The sequence below is a fragment of the Mustela nigripes genome, chromosome 9, assembly GCF_022355385.1.
Source record: "Mustela nigripes isolate SB6536 chromosome 9, MUSNIG.SB6536, whole genome shotgun sequence".
NCBI classification, from domain to species: Eukaryota; Metazoa; Chordata; class Mammalia; order Carnivora; family Mustelidae; genus Mustela; species Mustela nigripes.
Genome location: NC_081565.1, coordinates 91,178,826 through 91,199,443, shown reverse-complemented (window position 1 = coordinate 91,199,443; position 20,618 = coordinate 91,178,826). Strand labels below are relative to the sequence as shown.

Genomic DNA, 20,618 nt, shown 5'->3' with positions numbered 1-20,618 from the left:
TGGTACATGCCTGACACATGACTGGTGTCTCGTATTTGCCTCTTGTGTTTCTGTTAACCTCTGAGTTTACACATTTCTTTCCTCAATGTTTCTTCTAGCGTCTGGAACTCTCCTTACCAGATCACCCACTTTCATTTTGAAAACATTCTTGAAACTGTCTTCTGGAGTCAGCTGGTGGTGTATTTCTTCTGTGTTTGTCTGTCCATCTGGGTGTCCCTGTATTTTGGCTGGGGACACACTTGGAACCAGACAGTTACAGTACTTACTGATGCACAGCAAGGGGAGTGCTGGTGCCTGCAGGCTTAGCTGGGTCCACAGAGGGGGTCTTGCCTGGCTCTGACAGTTCTTGCTTTGACACCTTCTGGTCACCTCCACTCCCTTTCACATGCTCTTTAATCTTCCTTGATTTCAGCATGATGTTTCTACAGATGGATTTACTCTTATTATCCTGCCTAGTATGCTAGTATTTCCTCAAGTCTGGCCACTTCTTAGCTATTTTGGTCCTTAATTATCACCTGTCTCCCTGTTGAAACTTGATTCTGACCCCAGATCTCCCCTCCCTGTCCCCGCTTTCCTTCCTCCCATGCCCATCTCTCTGGGCTAGAGTTCCTGCCATTCATCTACGTGCATTTTCCATTTCACCAGTGTTCTGATCCCGTGTGTCTAGTATCTGATCTGCCAAGTCTTAAATTTCAATGAGAATATTTTCATTTCTAAACGTTCACTCAGTTCTTTTGTAAGTCGTGATCACCTTTTTCAATAGTATCTGGTTGCTTTCTCAATCAATCCCAGGACTTATTTTTCCAACAGCTCACGCATTTATTTTCTCTGATGCCCTTAAGGTATCCATGATCTGGGATTTTTAGGCATCTGTTTACTCCGTGGTTTCTTCTGTCTCCCACTTCTGGCCCTGGGGCTGTGTAGCCCTGATTGTGAGCTCATGTTTGGTGGCATTTTTATCTGTGGGAATCCTTGGGGAGGGCAGGCCTCTAGCAAGAATGTCGCATACTTTCATGATGAGGCATCGGTACTGCTGACCAGTGGCCACACTACCTTAATCCAAGGACTGTGTAAATTGAACTCCAGATCTGTGTGAGGGCAAGTGTGTGGATATGTGTTTTCAGGGAGTTCTTTCTTGCTGTCTGGGGGGTTAGCTGGAAGGTCGGTCCCTTTCCACCACCTCTCTGGGTTTGGAAGTCTTCTGAGACCTCCATCGACAGGGAGAGGTTTGTGTCCCATAATCCCCTTTTATGCACCCTAGACCCTGTTTGATTTCCCCTATGAGGCCATTTAAAAATGCAGCTGGCAGCGAGGGAGGTGAGCAAGCATGCGGGGTTGGCTACGGGGCTGTCATCGTATCTATTGGGTTAAACTTAACAGTAGGAACTTGGATAATGGTACCTTCAGTGAATGGGAAACATTAATCTGGTATTCCTATCTTGTCTTATTAGGAAAAAAATAAAATGGACATGATTAGTTACTCACAGGTAAGCAGAAATAGCTACCTTCATGCCTCAGTCCTCAGATTAATTACACAGTACACATCAAAGCTTACACCTCAAACTGGCTGGGGAATACATTAATCTCTTCTCTTTATACAACTGTCATGTCCAATGTCTGCCTAACTTACAGTTTAAGCAACACAGAATTACAGTTTGCACAGGGAAATCATAGGGAAATCACCATTCATTCCGGGCGGCAGCACAGTTGCAGTGATACTGAGAATCAAGGCAGTTCCCCTGTAATCCACAAGCACACTTTTGAACACCAGGCAGAGAACCTCCCCAGTAAGTGTGTGTCTCATTGGTTCTTCCAACCCACCAGCTCACTGGGGTTCCATCTGAAAGACAAGTATGAGAAAGGTGATGCCTACATTGCCCCCCACTGCCTCCCCAGCACAGTCCTTTACCCCCTCTGTCTAAAACACAGATGAGCAGAGGTTAACTCCACAAGAGTTCTTTCAAAGAGGACTTCCAAAGGCTTAAGAAATATTTCCACGTCTAGACTTAGGTTCTCACCATATGTTTTACTTTTATTAGAAAATGAGCAAGTCATCCCTAACTCATTCAGGCATGATATCTATACATTTCTCTTGAGGACTCCAATGACATCATTTGGACACAACATTGAAAAAACTGTTATTAAAAAAAAAAGGAATGAATGAAAACCAGAGTAATTTGTACACTGCATCCAAAAGCCGTTCGAGAGCCTAAAATGCCATTGAAATATGTAATATGGGACAAAATACGGATTTCTTATCTATTGGACAAAAACACCCATACTCTTCTGTCATGTCTTCCAAGTCTGCTGGAGGAACGAGCTTCTTGTACTGACACTTTGGCTTTGTATCTGGAAACCACAGACATGGCCTGACAAGCCTCCCTCATGCCCGAGGTGGGTCCTGGGCTCTGGACAACTGAGGCCAGTCTATCTCAACATTCAAATGCTCCAACAGGACCAGAGGCCACCTCAGCTCTGCTGGACTGTGTCCTCTGCTGAGGCCCTAGGGCAGACGTGCAGGGTGAGGGTGACAGGGAGGAGGGCTCTCGGGAGGGTAGAGGGAACAGTGCCTCACAAACAGAGAGAGCCAGAGCAGGAGAAATGGAAGGGACCTCCATCAGCCACCAGCGAAGATGCCTGTCCATTTCAGCAAGCTCCCTCCCTCAGACCCTCAGGCTGTCCCACCCGGCCCCCACCGGGAGTCTGGAACACGTCCCACCTTCTCCGTAACTTACATCCGCCACCGCTCATTATGGCTCCCTGTTCGATGAGCCTGCACCTGCCCACAGCCTCCCAGTGGGTGCACACGGGCCGCACTCATTACCGCCCACCGCAGGCAGCTGGGTGAGATAGGCGCCAGGAAATCAGTGTCGGCGATGTTTGTTTTTTCCCCTCAGTGTGTTGAAACTTATCTGTAGGGGGTGGAAGATCTTTTCCACTCAACAGATACTTTTTAAAACACCATTTTAAACACAAGATTTTTCAACATTCTTTTCATAGATGGAGGAGCAAAGAAATCATTGCCCACAGATGCACAATTGTTTGTTTACATCCGAATCTCTTATTTTCTCTATCAAGTAAGAACCAGCAAGTGTTGTTTAAGGTACAGAATGCATTTGGCTCAAGGTTTCTTGGAGAAATCCAGAGAGTTTGCAGAAGGATCATTAAGAACAAGGCGAAGAGGAAGAATAGGCTGAAGGGAAGGGAACAGGGCTCCCCACACCTGCGGCACCCGAGCCCCTCGCTGGCTGTCCTCTGCTCTGGCCACAAGGCCAATCCTCAGGGACCTTAACGCTCACAGCATGGAGACTGAACAGTGTCCTGGGATCAGCACTTGCCGACCTCGAGCTCCCTCTTAGGCCCCCAGAACTGCAGCCGGTGAAACCTGCAGGATAGAGACCTGCCGGCCACTGCAGGCAAAGGCTGTGGGACCCTCACACGAGCTGAGGCCCACGGCTCCCCAGCAACCTCCCGGAACACCACAGGAGCCAGGGCTCCGCCTTCTCTCCTCTCACGATAAACCCCGGGGACCTGAGAAGAGCCGAGGATTTGAACACGGGAATCCTTGGGGGAAAAACTCGATTCTGACTGACACTCCCCTTCCCGGTCCGCTCCATGACACTCTTAAGCTCCCGGCCGCTGCCTCGGGTGGTTTCCCACCACGTAACCTCCACTGAGGGCTCCCGAGGAATGCTCCTTGTGCCCGTTCGTGTCCGTGGATGACACGCTGTGAAGCAGTGCAACCCTTTTAAGTGTCAGGCGGCACTGTTTAGGCCTCGCCTGCTCCGTAATGAAGGGCTGCTGGGATCACAGGCTGGACTGCGTTCGTCACCGAGGTTTGTACGAGTTCTCCAGCAGCAGCCCACGCAAGTGCAGCCTCCAGCCTGGGTAGTTACGATGTCCTTCATTCCGTCTCCACCCCAACCCCAGTTAAAGCCTCGGTTTGGTCGCAGCAGTGGCTGTGTTATTTACTGCTGTGGGAGGGGGCTCAGCCGAGCAATCCCTTGTGAATCAGGTAGTGAGAGGCCTTCCCTCCATGTGGGGATTCTCTACTAACTTGGGCTGCGCGTCCGGGCTGTGGCACAGACCACACACCAGCACGCATGAGTTTGTTCCCGGACTCAAGGGGGTTTTGCTTTCTGACCCTGCTAGCGGCTGGCGTCTACACCACTCTGCCTTCACCTCTTTCCTGCTCCAGCAGCCCAAGCCACCATGAGTTCCTCCTCCAGAGGCTGCTTTCTCCGTCCCAGGAGCAAGCCGGTTTAGCTCGCTCATGTGCTTGGCAGGAGCCCAGTCACAACGAGCACTGAGCCCCCAGCACAAACCATGCATCCACACGCTGGAGCAAGGCCAACGGTAGCGTTTGCTTCACGCATTTCATCGACATTGTGCAGTTCAGTCCCGGCGAGGTCAGTGTCTGAGTATGAAAGTCTTGGGGAGATGAACCCCTGGGCTTCTGAGTGGCAGGCTCGGACCTTGAGTTCAGAGGACCCTGATGACCTGAGATGCCTAAATTATAACCATTACCGCTATTTCTGCTTCTGCACCTTCGCTTGCTAACCCATGAGGAGATGGAAAAATACCAGCAGACTTTCTATGGACGCTCTGTAACCACACATCCCCCACCCAGAATCGAACCTGACAGAATGGCTGCTCCCAGACCCCCCATCCGGCTCTGGGCAGAGAGATAACAACCATCTGGCACCCCGCGGCTTGACAGGAAGACCCCGGTCAATCCTGAGGTGACACATACCCTAGCGGCACGAACTCAGCAGTTTGAAGAATGACAGCCCTTTGACCCAACCAATAATCTGTTCCCAGCCTGTAGCGTACCAGTCGTATTATAGAGTTCCTTTTTGATTTTCCGTGGTATGTGGCGATTTGTTACAAGATACTATGATGTATGCTAAGTCCCTGCCTCCCCAAAAATAGTGTATAAAAAGTGTTGTGATCCTGAGCTCGGGACCTCTTAGCATCACCAGCAACAAGTGCGCAGAGGTCTGGGTTCAAATTCGTAATAAACGACCCTTGCTGTTTGGCTTTGACTCTGGACTCTGGTGGTCATCTTTGGGGGGTCTCGAAATTTGGGCACAACAGACCGTTCTGACAAAATGAGGTATTTCAGAGGAAGAAAATACGAAACCAAAAATAGAATTTTCAAGAACAGTAGCGCTACGCAGAATGAGCCGCCAGCGGGTGTGCCATGTGAGAGGAGCTGCGTGACACCGACAAGGCTCCCTATTAATAATGACCGAGAGACTGATCCCACTCAGCCCGTGACAAAGAATCTCCAGATAACTAAGCCCGCATGCTGTCCCCCATCTGTCTGAGACCGAACATTTTGGAGGCGTGGCCGCCCTTCGTGGCAGCTGAGCACCCGGCGTCCCACGGCCTCGTGACGGACTTTCACTGATCTGTCGCCTACTTGAGTCGGGAAGAGACTTCCCAGCTCATTCTCCCCTTTGAGCGAGGAGTCACACTTACCGAGCCTGCTATTCACTCCGAAGAAAAGCATCTCTGTAAAGTCCTGACGGCAACATGGACACCTGGGTCAGGCCCCTGCCACGGCGGGCACGGCAGCCTGCGATGGCGAGGGACTCCCACTACTCACCACGACTAGTGGAAAGCCTCGACTTCTTGCAGTGCAGGACCAGCTCCTGCCGGCAGTCATCCGCACCGTCCATGATGGCTTGCAGCTGGTCCGGGCTGGCTGTGTACTTGAAAAACAGGGGTTGGGGGCTTTCTCCATTCAAGCTTTTGACCTTGGCCAGCTGGGAGCCATTGTGCTGTACCGAGGTCCAGGTGGTGTCCTCTGGGCAGAAACAGGGTTGGGAGGGAGACAGTGACTGTGACTAGGTTGGAGCAGTTAAACATAATGTGAAAGTTGGAAGACTCCTTTATCTGAATTAGGGTTTTAATGTTTGTAACTATCAGGTCTCTTTGGCCTTGGGGTCAGCATAAGAGACACTGTTAAACTGTTAGGAATGGGGACTCTATTGGAATTCATCTTACCCTGAATGCAGCCAACATTGTGAGGGGGCCAATTCTTAAAATTCTGTGTTATAATATTCAAAGTTATAAATAAAACATTCTGTCCCTTAATTTATGTCTTTCCATTACTGTAAGAAGAAAGCTAAGTTTTTACTGTGTGTGCATATACCCTTACATTAATATACATATTACTCTTCATTGGACTGAGCATTTTTCCTCTGGTAATCAAGGAAATGCATAAGAGACACAAGAGCGGAATAAGCAGCTCACATGATCATGCAAAATGATAGGAAATCAGTATTTTTGACAAAAATTGACTGATCGTGTGTCAGCATCTCATTCAGCGCCCAGCCCCAAACGAGGGCCCTCTGGAGTTGCCAATACAACCATTCCTGTCAGGAACACGACACACTAATGTCTGCTGGCAAATTCTGACCTGTTTCGGTTCCATTGATTACCCATATTTTTAAAAGAGATTTTAAAACAATGGATGAGCACTCCATGGTGTTTAAAACAGAAGAGAAAGATCTCCCTTTCTTCTACCTTCCCCCCAAACCTAGCTCCTCCCACAGTGTAAAAGGGCCATGGTTCAGGGGCCAAAAGGCTGGCTTCATGTTGTCCTAACCCAACTTCATTTATAACATCAAATCACATAAAACTTCCTCTGGAACACGCATCTGGTACAGACATGATCGGTCGACATATTTCCAAATTATAGGGGCTGGAAACAGTCACGTGGGGTTTGTTCTTATTACTTTTAATGGCTAAGACCTAAACTAGGTTAAAAAGTCAAATCAGGAACCCTAAGAGCCCTCCCTGCCCAGCTCTCCCCATCCTGCCCCAGGAAAAACCTAACAGCCCCACTGGTGCTCACGGACCCATCGAATACAGTCAGAGATCCAGAGCAGAGAACACCCAGGGGCCATAGCTCAAAGCCTATGAAAAACACCATCAAATATGCAAAATCCAGCAGGAACAGGAACAGACTGTGAGTGAGCATGACTAACACAGTCAGTCAGTCAGGGAGAAAAGGCTTCATAGATCACCCCCTCTCTCTACTCGTTTAAGGGGCTCTGAGTGTTCCTATAGCAACTTGGATCCCACAAGTTTTTCTCCCCCCCTCTAATCATGTTTTCACCAGACATTTTACACGTCAACATTTTCCTGGAAAATTTCTTAAATGGACCTGGTGTTGTTTTTTGCAATTACCTACTCACATTCATGGTCAGGGTTTCTTCCACCAGACGAAAGGGGGTGAGAGCACCGATGGAGAAGCCAGGAGCTGGGCTTGGGGATTCAGGGGTTCTAATGCTGAAGGGTCATTTATGTCCATGGCTTATGGCACAAAGAGAAATGCTGTGCCTGAGGGGCTCACGCAGGCTGGTGGCCCTGTGATGGACTCATGGTCTTGCATGCTACAATGTAATCAGAGAACTTTCTTGAGTGGAGAGAAGGGAAAGTGTGAACAGAATCTCAAAGCTTCCTTTTGAATAAAAGAGAAATTTCAATGCTTGTCCTTTCTAGAAATATCACTTGTAAGGCCCCATCAAGGGCTTGTTATGTTTCCTTGATGCGGCACAACATGGGATTTTCATAGATTTCCAGCTCTAGCTGGGAAGGCACCCTGGAGAGGCCATGTGACAGAAGCTCTCGAGGATGACGAGACAGACCAAGGAACCAAAGGGACCAGCGTGGTGGAAAGACACTTGGTTGTTACGCACCGTAGTACGGAGCACAAATGAGATCAGAGGAAATTAACTGTAATGGGGAAAATTTCAAGCAGGACTTTCAGACTGTTGTATGAGGCCCCAACATATCACGTTCTCCAGCTCAGCGGAGCCTCTCATCTGCACACGAGCAGGGAGGCTAACCGGGGCTCCTGGCCCACCGTTCGCTTGGGCAAACCAACCTACATTAATATGACGCTTTGGTGTGATAAGCAGGATATAAAAAAATAACACTGACTCACCATATCATATGACACCCCTCGTTTCTCTTTTTATTTTGCCAAATTATATCCACTTGGCAACCTGCAACACTTCGTACACTGTGGATTGTATCTCTGAACTATACAAGGCATCTTTGAAGGGAAAGCAGGTGGTCAAATGGATGTGTATTTTTCACGGTTGGGGAAATGTTAACCCAAGGTGGGTCTGCTATGCTCATTTTCATCTCCCCAAGGAAAAAGAAGAAAAAAGACTTGATTGTAAAAACCCCGATGCCTGTCTAGGTGGTCAGTCTGTCCTTCATGAGATGGACATTGATCTCCAGGAAAGGGAAGGCAAGAATCCCCTTTCTGACAGATGGCTGAAATAAAGTCCAAGTTGGGTCCAAACACCACCTCTTCGAAAACAAAGCCAGCTGCCTGCATCTCTTCTGATGGGAAGTGGGTGCTCGAGTTCAAGACAAGGAGGAAGGCAATATGTGAGGTGGTGGGACCCATTGCCTTCCACATGCAGAAGAAGAACCAGTGGAGGACAGGCACTCACAGCGACACAGGACGGCAGACGGATGGGAAGACTAGCAGACATCCCTGGAGTCACCAAGATGGCGTGAACACTGTGCTCTGGGCGGGACAGCCCCAACCCTTCTCAGGACTCTGCAGCGTCACGATCTAGAGGGAAACACCACAGCAGGTGGCTCCCATCTGTCTCATAGCCCAATCCTCCTGCTGCCCAGAAAATGGAAGGGAAGCCTGGGAACACCCAGTCACCCAACTTCAGGAAACTGTGCCACATCACCACGCCGTGTGGTCACTAGACCTTCTGAGGTGCTCAAGTTCTCAAAGAGCACTGAGACCCAAGACCTTTCCAGAGTGCCTCATGTACCTGGGTCTTATCCTGGATTTCAAAGGAAAACACTCCCGAGGAAAATAGAACCAGATCACGGATTCTGATGGGCATCTATGTGCACACAGGGCTGGGAGGGCCAAGCAGCTTCTGCAAACATCCAGTGGGGACCAGAGAAGACAACCGGTGGCTCTGATCTGCCCCTGCCCTAGACCTAGGAGTCAGTGGCCCTGCCATGTTGTCCATGTGCCAGAGCCCAGGAGGACTGGATGCTTGTATTTCACCAAGGAGAGGGACGGCTCCTCGCAGCAGGCAGCCCCTGGGTCCTGGGAGAGGCCCAGAGGCCATCCTGTCTCAGCCCCACCCCTTTGGGTCCCTACGGATCAATATTTGCATTAGGGCCCTTACAAGGACTGCCGCTCTTGTCACAAGTTCGGAGGCCTTGAACTTTGCATGATTCACTTTAATATTTTCCATGCAAGACAATGCTCTAAGACACTAGACACCCCAAGAAGTGTAGCTACTTCACAGCCTTCTTCTCCTAGGGTTTCAGAGGGTCATTTTGTCACTTAACAGATCATACTAAGCGTAGCCTTATGTGTCCACTCATCATTAGTGTGGACACCTGCTGTTTAACGTGGAGGGATGCAGGGCCCCGCCCCTGACACCTCCCACGTGTCAGTATCATGGAAAGTCATTAGTGTCTCCCCCTGTGTTTCAGCCCACCACGCAGCAAGAGAGCAGAGCAATTTCCTTGGAGAGAACCTTGTGTAGACACTTACAAAATTAGACATGGACGGAGCACTGTGTCACAGTCAATGGGAGAATATGGGCCCTAATCGGTGCTCTTGAAATCATCAAAAAATTCTCTAAGCCTTTGATGCCAAATTTGGTAAATGGGGAGACTGAGCCAGGTGACATCAAAAGACTGAAAACCATGTTTTTGCCCGTCTTCAAAGGCCATTAACCAGGCACGATGCTGGCCGAGCCACCATCTGAGGGCTGGATTCTCACTGCTTGTCGAAACCATCTTCCTGTCCATCCACAGGCAGGGCCGTGCTGATGAGAGCAGGAAGACGAACTTTCCCCAAACACACATCCTTCCACTCCCTTGGGAGCAGGGACAGGACCTGCTGTGGAAGTTGTGTGTTCCTACGCACACTGGGTGTGTCTACTTCGGGAACTCCCTTTAGAAGCTGCAGGAGATCAGCCAGAATGATATCCCCTCCATGGGAGCAGGAAGGATTCCTACCAGGCAAAAGCCCATAGAAAAGAGATTCAGGGTCATGGTGTGTGAATATCATCAAAGAACACATTCTCCCCCCTCCCCTCTTTTTTTCCTTACAAATTCTAATGTTTCAACATTATAGAATCTTCTGGAAGTGATGCAACTTTCGAGCAAAACTTGTCACACATGACATGATGATGCCATGCTTACTGTCCGTCTCAGTTTTCAAAGCAGAGAACAACGAAATCACAACTCTCCCCAAGCAGAGAAAAATATATTCCCCAGTGGCTGTGCATGTGTTCATGAAGGAGACTCTCCAACCCACATGCAGAGCCTTTTTATTTTGTTTTGTTTCAGTTTATTTTTTACAAATTCCCAGCAAGTGTCCCTATCTAGAGGCATACCCCAGAGATACGCGGGCTTTGGTCCAGACCACCTGAATAACACATATACCAGAAGAATGTGAGTCAGAAGAACGTTTTGGTTTCCACTGCATGTATGGGTCACCTCTCTGCCCTCCTGGAGTCAGTATGAAGTGTGCGATGACATGATGTCTAACAAACCTACATACCTCAATCAAGAGTGCCTCTTGCTGAATGAATGCCAGCCATCATCGGCGCTCTCAGTGAGCCACGATCTTTGCTGCTGGAGAGCCTTGCCTTGCTGTTGGTGCCACTGACTGATCAGTGTGGCAGTGCTGAAGGTCAGGGCAGCCGTGGCCCCTTCTGAAAACAAGACAATGGTGATGTCTGCAACACGACTGACTCCTCCTCTCCTGAGTGACTTCTCTATAGTGTGGGATGCCTTCTGGTCACATTTTACCCCCAAACTGTCAACTAAGCTGATGCAATATTTAAACACTTGGTTCTTTCAACCACCTTCACCAGGAGTAGATCCCACCTCCAGAAACCACTTTCTCTGCTCATTGGTCAGCAGCAGCTCTTCATTCATTTAAGCTATATCCGGAGTCGGCAGCGGGTCTGTCCCATCCTCTGGCTCCACTTCTGATTCTGGCTCTCTTGCTACCTCCACCACTCCGGCAGTGACCTCTTCCTCTGAAATCCTGAGCCCCTCAAAGTCATCCATAAAGACTGGAATGTACTTCTTCCAAATTCCTAGTCATGGTGACATGTTGATCTCTCCCCATGAATCATGAATGCTCTCTAGGGCATCTAGAATGGTGAATCCTTCCCAGAAGATTTTCAATTGACCTTGCCCAGGTCCATCTGAGGAGTCACTATCCAGGGCAGCTACAGCCTTAGGAAAAGTTTTTTCTTAATGACGACGACCTGCTGGCTGAAATGACTCCTTGATCCATGGGCTGCAGAACGGATGTTGTTAGCAGACATGAGAACAACGTAAATCTCACTGTCTGACTCCATCAGAACTCCGGGGTGATTGGGTGCACAGTCGGTAAGTGATGATAATGTGAAAGGAATCTTTTCTCTTTTTTTCCTTAGGCGGGTCTCAACAATGGGCTGAAAACATGCAGTACACCATGCTGTGAACAGGTGTCCTGTCCTCTAGGTTCTGCTGTTCCATTCACAGAGCACAATAGGTCCCCACAAACTAGTTGCACAGCTGGCAATGCAACCTCATGAAGTCACTGCGGGAATCCTGCTCTCCTCTGCAGACCCGCTGCTTCCCTGCTGCTAATACCTGCACCCTCCTTCCAGGGCTCAGATGCAAACATGGTAAACGTCCCAGATGCCTGTCTTCCTCCAGCCACATTAGGTCCATGTATTCGGCCCCGAATCCCTCCCCTCCTCCATTCCCACCTGCTCCTCCCCATCCCCACTAACGGGTCTCCTTGCCCCTGCCGGGCACAACCTGGTGGTCAAAACCCCCAACTACTCTACCAGTGGGAGTCCTAGACCTGTCACTTTCCAGCGGCGTGACTTGAGGGTACCCCTCGGGTTCCTCCCCCGACGTCTGTCCAACAGATTAGGATCCCGGGAGTGCACTCCCTCTGCTTGAAGGCTTGCTCGGGTTTTCTGGAAACAAACCTAACTTTCAAACTGAGTGCTTCCCTGGATGCCTCTATTTACAATAGAGCCCCATGGCCTGTGCGCCCCGCCCCCACCATATTCAGAGTCACAGCACCTGCCGCCACGCACCAACCACCTGCTCCAGCAGCAGCTCTCAGGGCTCTGGTTCTGCACACAGACCTGCGCACAGCACACCGGGGGCGGGGAGTGTTCTCCTCCGCTCCCTGCCGTGGTTACCTCCGTGCCCAGCACACAGCGGCTACTGAGGACGCAGGAGCTCCGTGTTGGGAGGCACTGTTTTTTCAGCTCTTCAATGTGGGGCATTACTTCAACGTTTCTCTGAATCATGCCTGGGAGCAAAGTGATTCGCATCCTCAGGAGACAGTCGGTGACGCTTTCTTCTTACATAAATTGATCAAGAGATTGTACCTTTTAGAGGCTCCTTCTTGCCTCAAGGATAAAAATTAAAAAAACAAAACAAAACAAAACAAAACAAAAAAACCCTGGCTTATATGTCATCGGATAGTTTCTTGTGTTACCCAGAATCAAAACCTGAGATCTGTTCCTGCTTTCTCTTCACACTTTGGCCATAACTACTCTTCACTCTACTAGTGGGCTCACTCTGAAAAGGCAGCAGCAATGACAGACTATCAAAACACATCAGGGATGTTATGAAATTCGTATTAAAACAAGTGTCTATGGGCCAGCGGTACATTCCAAAGGCACTTTATAAATACACACAACGAAAGCTTCTGGGTGAAGCCTGGACCATGTGTCCACTTGCATGATTGAACTATTTTTCTTTTATTGTAACCATACACTGCAGACAATCAGGCAATTAGCTGTCTGTTACGCCTTTTGGCAGCAAAAAAAATTTTTTAATAAATATGACCTCAGCCTTGTCAACCCTGCCGGCGGTTGATTATCTAGAAAACAGCTTCAGTCATTGAAAACTTACTCATCTTTGCAATGTGCCAGCTGGGATCATTTTCATTTTTCTCCTGATCTCTAAATCTTTCATTATATAAGGAACTTTTCTTATAGGACAAAATATATGAAAATCTGTAATAGGTCCTCGACTTCTGTGACAATTAGGCATGTGATGATAAAAGTAGAATGTATTACTGGGGTGCCAGCCTCTTTATTCAGCTTTCTCTGTTCTTGGCATTCACTCGAGCCATGAAAACCAAGCAGAAATGGAGTAAGTAGAAGCCTGTTACAACCACTGGAGCCCAGGATATCTAGAAAGATCCTTACATACTTAACACTTCACATACCTTTCAGTAAAGTAAGTCAGTATATTTACCTCATATCCTGCTGCAATGTTTTGGTCAGTTTCTATGATAAGATGCTTTCCCCAAAGCCCCCAACAGTCATACATCCATCCAATGCAGAGTTGAGGGTAGTTTTGGGGCTGGAAGATATAATTGATCCAATTCAGATCAACACTAGATTCACCATTACCAAAATGCTCAGATTTTATGTATGCAGTGAGAGTAGGTGTAGAAACCATAGCAGAACTTCCAGCTTGTCACAAACCACCATTGTCAATTCTCCATAAATGGCTCCTTCCATCTAGAAATTGCAACCCTATCGGGGTGACATGTAGCAAGAGCAGAGAAAGCAAGTTGTAACCAGGTCGGGGTTACCTGAGAACCATTTACAGCTGACTCTTTTCTGACCAGTGTCTCAGACTACGCAGGGTCAAACCCTAAGGTTGTCGAAGTCCCCGCCAGGTCCATACCACTAAAGTAGCACAGGAAGTTTGTAAAGGAGGGTTGTTTCTGCTGGCAAAATGTGACGTGAGCACAGAAGGGAAGATGTGGCCACAACACACACACACACACACACACACACACACGGAGGCATTCGACATAGCATCAGTTCATGGGCAGCATTCACCACGATACATGCACTGATCCTTTGCAGAACTTGCCTACAACACACCTGTATCCATCTGCCATATGTAAATGGATTTCTAGGGAAAATGAAATATTGCTTATACATAGTTGCACAGGAACACACACGTTATTCCATGGAGCTAAACCTCATGGTTTTGCACACAGCAACCAATCACACAAGCTTAACGAGCACAGTAAAGCGTATCATTAGCGTACCTGTCACGTTGCAGTACACAAGAGCAGGTCCCAGCGGGCCACTTCCATCTGAATCGATATAGTAGAACCCTGAGGAGTCCCCTCTGTGCCTGTGGGCGTCACAGGACTGCTCGAACAGAGCTGCAAAGGACAAGGGTCTCAGACAGGGCTGCAGTGGGATGGATCCCTCCCTGTCCTTAGTGATGGGATGCTTTCCCCAGTGATATTCATTCTGCCTTGCTCTCCAGGACGGTTTCTCCAGGGGAGTGTTCCCCTGTGTCAGTCAGGCAGCATGAAGACCCTGAAGCTTGGAGTGAAAGATTTTAAGAGGTTATCACCATGTGTATCTGAACCCTGCCTGGTCTAGCAACAAGATTCATTCCAAAACCACGATAACTGGTCTCACACTATCTCCTCTTCTGCCCCATGATGTTTAAGCCTTGGAAGTGCACTGGCTTCATCTTAAGTGATCTGTTATTACCAAATAACCGTGTCGATGTATTAAATTACTCAGTAGTTATATCCTCTGTTTACTTAAAACAATCTACCTGTGCAATGCATTACTTTCCAGAGGAGTTTTATAAATCAGTGAGTCTCCTTCATTCCATTTATTTTTTTAAGACTTTTTTTTTAAAGATTTATTTATTTTTATTTGACAGACAGAGATCACAAGTAGGCAGAAAGGCAAGCAGAGAGAGAGAGGAAGGGAAGCAGGCTCCCTGCTGAGGAGAGAGCCTGATGTGGAACTCAATCCCTGGACCCTGAGATCATGACCTGAGCCAAAGGCAGCCGCTTAACCCACTGAGCCACCCAGGTGCCCTGTCCTTCATTCTATTTATAATGTGTGTTTTAAAAGGAAATTTCCTGAAATGCTTCACAAATGATTAAGCAAATTTAAAGTCAAAATTATATATATATATATATATATATATATATATATATATATATATATACACACACATATATATATGCATATATATATACACATACACACACGTGGAATATCTCTAAGTAATTTCAACATATCCCGATTCTTAGTTGAATTTTTTATACGTGCAATAAATGTTTTGCTATCACAAGGCAAGTGACTAACATTGGTGGATGATGGACTTAATCAATGTTCAGAATAAGTTTAAATGACTAATCAACTGAGTAATAGCTCCCATGTGTCTCATTCATTTTCTTGACAGGAAAGACCCTTTGAAGACCTGAGAAGTGGCTAACGGCAGCCAGTCTAGAAGGACAACGTGGACTGGGTCCCTCAGCCCCGCTAAGGCTGAGACCTGGCATCCATGAACACAGACCTGCAAGTGGCCAGGCCAGAGCCACAGAGTGGACTGATCCTAGCAGGGACAGAGGGGTCCGAGTGTGGGTGGAGAACAAACACAATTCTAAGCTCACTGAATTATCTACCTTTTAAATCTCTGCCTCTTTTGAAGAGTGAAGAGAATCCGGGAGAAGCGGGGCAGCCAGGGCGGAGGGATTTTCTCCTTTCTCACAGAAGAAGATCAAAGTCATGTCTGCCTGCCCAAGGATTTTGCAAAATATGGCATTCTTTTATAAATTATGGCTGAGTATCAGTGTGTCAAATTAAATTGGCCTCCATCTGTCACACACCTAGCACCACCATCCACTCATGACCACAGAGACAACACAGATTACTTTCCCAGACATGCTGACAGTTTGCCCACTCATGTTTGTGTTTCTGCAAATACATAAATATGCTCGTAACTGCCTAGGAGTGTGTCCAGAGGGACAGACGCAAAGTGCTAATGATGGTTACATTTGGGTTGGGGCTGGGACTGCCTGGGGACCAGAAGCAGAGAAGGAAACACTAGGAAGACACCTGCTGTACATGTGAATGCAGACACATTCACTGGACATTTACACCAAAATCTCATGATCTCTGATCCCTTCCTGTGGCTTTGGAACTATCCAACCTCCACTTTGGTAGACAGAGAATCAAAGTAAAGTCAGTTCAGTCATTCGACCAAATCAAATTATGAAGGCCACGAGTGAAAGACCGTTTTTTATAACACTTGGGACTTTTTCAATCAGAGCTGTTTGGAGCAATGTTTAAATCATAGTTACTGATAATGCTTTAGCAACTGTGCCTTAGTCATTAAGTCTGTGTAGGACACCTTGCTTGATGTGATGGAGAGACATACCCCATTCCTAGCTGCAACTCTAGCCTCAGACTGCCCAGATGCCCAGCTCCTTCCAAGTAGTTGCCTTGGCAAGTTCTCACCTGGCACCATAATAGTAAATAGAGATGCAGATAGAATTGTTCTAGATGAACTTATGGGATTTTAGGGGGTAGAGTGACCTCCCTTTGTCTTCAGATCCTCCTGGATCATCTGCAGAACCCCCTGGGCTGGGGACTGGGCCTTCTCATCCCAACAATGATGCCTGCTTCCTTGGGGTTCAGTTTACTTAAGGTTAGATATGGGACAATCCATGCTTTGCTTGGTGAATTTTCATGTCATGCTGTCTCTCTAAAGGCCCAGAGAAGGAAGACATGCTACAAAAGGAGGGACTCAGAAATGGTGGCAGCCACTCATGAAAATAGTACAGAGGTTCCTCAAAAAGTTGAAAATAGAGTTATCCTATGACCCAGCAATTCCACTACTGTGTGTTTGCCTTGGAAGATACAAATGTCGTGATCCAAAGGGGCACGTGCACCCCAAAGTTTATAGCAGCAATGTCTACCATATTCAAATCAGGGAAAGAGCCCAGACGTCTACTGACAGATGAATGGACAAAGAAGATGTGATGTGAAAATACAATGGAATGTTACTCAACCATCAGAACGGATGACATCTTGCCATGTGCAACAACATGGATGGAACTAGAGGGTATTATGCTCAGTGAAGTAAGTCAATCAGAGATAGACAACCATCATGTAATCTCACTCAAAATTGGAATTTAAGAAACAAAACAGAGGAGCATAAGGGAAGGGAAGGAAATATAAAATAAGATGCAATCAAAGAGGGAGACAAACCATAAGAGATCCTTATGAAAACAAACAAGGTTGCTGGAGGGGAAGGGGTAGGGGGATAGGGTCACTGGGTGATGGGCTTTAAGGAGGGCATGGGATGGAATGGGCACTAGGAGATGGATGAATCACTGACCTCTCCCTCTGAAACTAATAATGCACTACATGTTAATGAATGGAATTGGAATAAAAATAAATTAATTTAAAAAAAAAGAAATGTCACCGATATACCAAAAAAGGAAAAAGTAGAATAAAAACATAGACAACAAAAGCTAGTAATTAGAAAGCAGTGAGGATCTCAGGGCTCTGTCGTGAGCTTCTAGTAGTAATGAATTAGGGGTCAATAAAGTGTGCTTAGCTGTGAAATTGAGAAAATAATTCTTCAGGAAAGAGCCTGGTATTCAAGGTGGAAGAAATGGGATGGAGAGGTGGTTGAGAGCCCTCGCTGGCAGTGGTGTCACCACGGTCAAAGGAGCTGACCTCTTTCTTTCCTCAAGCAAGCAGTGTGGAAAATAAAGCACTTACCTTCCAGGGCAACTCTAAAGGAGTTGAAACGTGCAGAACTAGACAGAGTGAGGGTCCCACAGGCATGCGGTAAGTCCCCAATGTGTAAACCACCACCATTATCAAAAAGCATCAAGATTGCAAGGGACCTGAATGTTTGCCTGGCTTCTGGCTGACATCTAGAAGCCCCCGTGGCATTTCCCATCCTGTCCTCCAGAGACTCTCCCTGTGTGATTTTATAAATACTGAACATCAGTACTTCGTCCTCTTTGGCAGACAGGACTTGAGAACCAAAGTTGAGTCCAACCCAAGGAACAGAACAAGTAATACCACTATGCCATCTAGATTGCTTTTTGTATGGGGGGGAGCTTGTTTTTTCACTGTTTGTTATATTTTATCTTCCTTTGCCTCCTATTTTATTTGATTTTTTCTGTCCTATTTGATACTAGGGATTTCTGTAAGCTGTCGTAACATCACTAGGAAATAAAACTGATTAAAAATAAACCAGATAAGGGCACCTGGGTGGTTCAGTTAGTTAAGTGTCTGACTCCTGATTTCAACTCAGGTCATGATCTCAGGTTCATAAGATCGAGTCTGATGTCGGGCTCCATACAGGGCTGGGATTCTCTCTCTCCCTCTCCCCCGGCTCCTCCCCACCTCTAAAATACATAACCAAGCCAGACACAAATTAATCTCTAAAATACCTACTGGTTTTGTTGTTTTCCACCACATGGTTGCACAGATACAGACACATATATACCAAATCACGGAAAGGAAAAGAAACTGCACAGAAATTGGGACAATGAGGTGTGATGCTTACAGGAATGGCAGGTTGCACCTGTGTATCCAGTATATGCACAGTCACAGCTGAAGGTGTCCCAGGACTGGGAGCATTCGCCCCCATGCTCACAGTAGCTGGGCAAACATCTGCAAGAAAACAGATACACTGGCTTTTCCCCACATTCAGACAGAAAATTTGTGTCTTAGGGCTAACCTGCTACAGTGAAACATGATACCGACAGGGCCTACATCAAACTCAGAAAGTTTTGCCCCATCAAAAAACAGAAATGCAACCTTTCGAATGAGAGAGGATATTTGCAAATGATATATCTGATAAGAGTCTAATAACCAAAATATATACAGTGCATATAACACAACATCAGAAAAATAAATAACAAATTAAAAAATGAGCACTGAATCTGGACAGATGTTTTCCCAAGAGGCCATCCAGATGGCCAACAGACACATGAAAAGATGCTCATGACTCATCATGAGGGAAAGGCAGATAAGAACCACGATGAGATCTCATCTCACTCTGCTCAGAATGGTTAGTATCAAAAAGACAGGAAATAGCAAGTGTTAGGGAGAATGTGGTGAAAAGGGAAGCTTTGTGCACTGTTGGTGGGAATGTAAACTGGTGCATCAACTACGAAAACAGTATGAAGTTCCCCAAAAAGTCAGAATAGAAATGACATATGATCCAGCAATTCCACTTCTGGATATTTATCCAAGAAAAACAAAAACATGAATTCCAAAGGATACATGCATCCTATGTTTATTGCAAGTATTATTTACAACAGTCAAGACATGGAAGCAACCTGAGTAGTCATAACAGATGGGTGGACAAGGAAGAAGTGGTATATAAACACACACCGGTAGACTCCTCGGCCATAAAAGAGATGAAACCTTGCTATTTGATGGAACACGAATGGACCTAGAAGGTATTATGCTGAGTGAAATAAGTCAGATGGAGAAAGAAAAATGCCATATGATTTCATTTGAATGTTGAATCTGAACAAACCAAACAAATGAGCAAACAAAAGACAATTAAAAAGAGAAACAGACTCATAAATATGAGAACAAACTAGTGGTTGTCAGGTGATGGGGGAGGGGAGAAGGGCAAAATATGTGAATGGGATTGAGAGGTACAGACTTCCGGTTATAAAATAAATGCCAGGGATGAAAAATACAGCATAGGGAATATAGTCAATAATATTGTAATAACTTTGTGTGGTGACATGTGGCAACGACACCACTCAGGGTGAGTGTTTCATAATGCATGTAACGGCGGACTCACTCTATTGTACACCCAAAACTAATACAATATGTAAACTGCTTTTCAATTACAGATTAAAAGAACTTAAAGTTAACTCAACTTAGATCATAGACTTAATTGTAAAATACCAAACTGTTAAACTCCCAGAAGAGAACACAGGAGAAAAATCTAGCTGACCTTGGGCATGGCAATGACTTTTCAGATATGGTCTATGAAAGAAAATATTGATAATTCAGGCTTCATTAAAATTTAAAACTTAAGGGAATGAGAATAGAGTCCACAGACTTGAAGACTGTCTTTGCAAAATCCATATTTGACACAGGATGGATATCCAAAATATAGATAAAACTTTTTAAAAATCCAACAATAAGGGCAATGAACAACCAACTAAAAACTGGGTCCAAAGAGTCAAAAGATCTAAACAGATGCTTTACAAAAGATGGCCAGACAGAAAATACATGTATGTAATCATGAACAGATGTCTTATGAAAGATGTCCAGATGGAAAATACATGTATGTAGTAATGCTCGACATCATTAATGATTAGAAAAGCTCAAATCAAAACCCAATGAGCTGCCACTTTTCGCCCCCTGGAATGGTTCTCATCAAAAAGACATCATGACAAGGACAGGCAGGGACAAGGAGGGTTTGGACCATTCTACTTCACTGCTAGGAACAGAAAATGGCACTTTGGAAAGCAATCTGGAAGTTCCTCAAGCAGTTACACACAAATTCACCCCTGACCCAGCAATTCCACTCCTAGGTATCTGCCCAAGAGAACCAAAAACACAGGTCTGCACAAAACCCTATACATTCATGTTTATATTAGCATTATCATAAGAGTCAAAAAGTAGAAACAACCTACATGTCCATCAAATGAGGAATGGGTAAAAAAAATTTGTGAATATCCTCACAAAGGAATGTTAGGCATCACAACTTTGTCAATGATGTAGAAATGAAGACCAATATCA

At 46.3% G+C, this 20,618-nt stretch overlaps 1 protein-coding gene across 2 annotated transcripts in view; it reads right to left on the bottom strand.

Annotated features, from left to right (window-relative positions):
* The window catches only part of LOC132024906 (contactin-associated protein-like 3), a 157,498-nt gene that overhangs the window by 35,808 nt on the left and 101,072 nt on the right, over positions 1-20,618 (bottom strand). For both annotated transcript variants that reach the window (XM_059412117.1, XM_059412116.1), the window contains 4 exons: positions 18,412-18,518; positions 14,114-14,233; positions 5,612-5,812; positions 1,684-1,840 (listed from right to left, as the gene is read on the bottom strand). In XM_059412117.1, the coding sequence (XP_059268100.1) occupies positions 1,684-1,840; positions 5,612-5,812; positions 14,114-14,233; positions 18,412-18,518 (585 nt within the window). The remainder of the gene's footprint in view (positions 1-1,683; positions 1,841-5,611; positions 5,813-14,113; positions 14,234-18,411; positions 18,519-20,618) is intronic.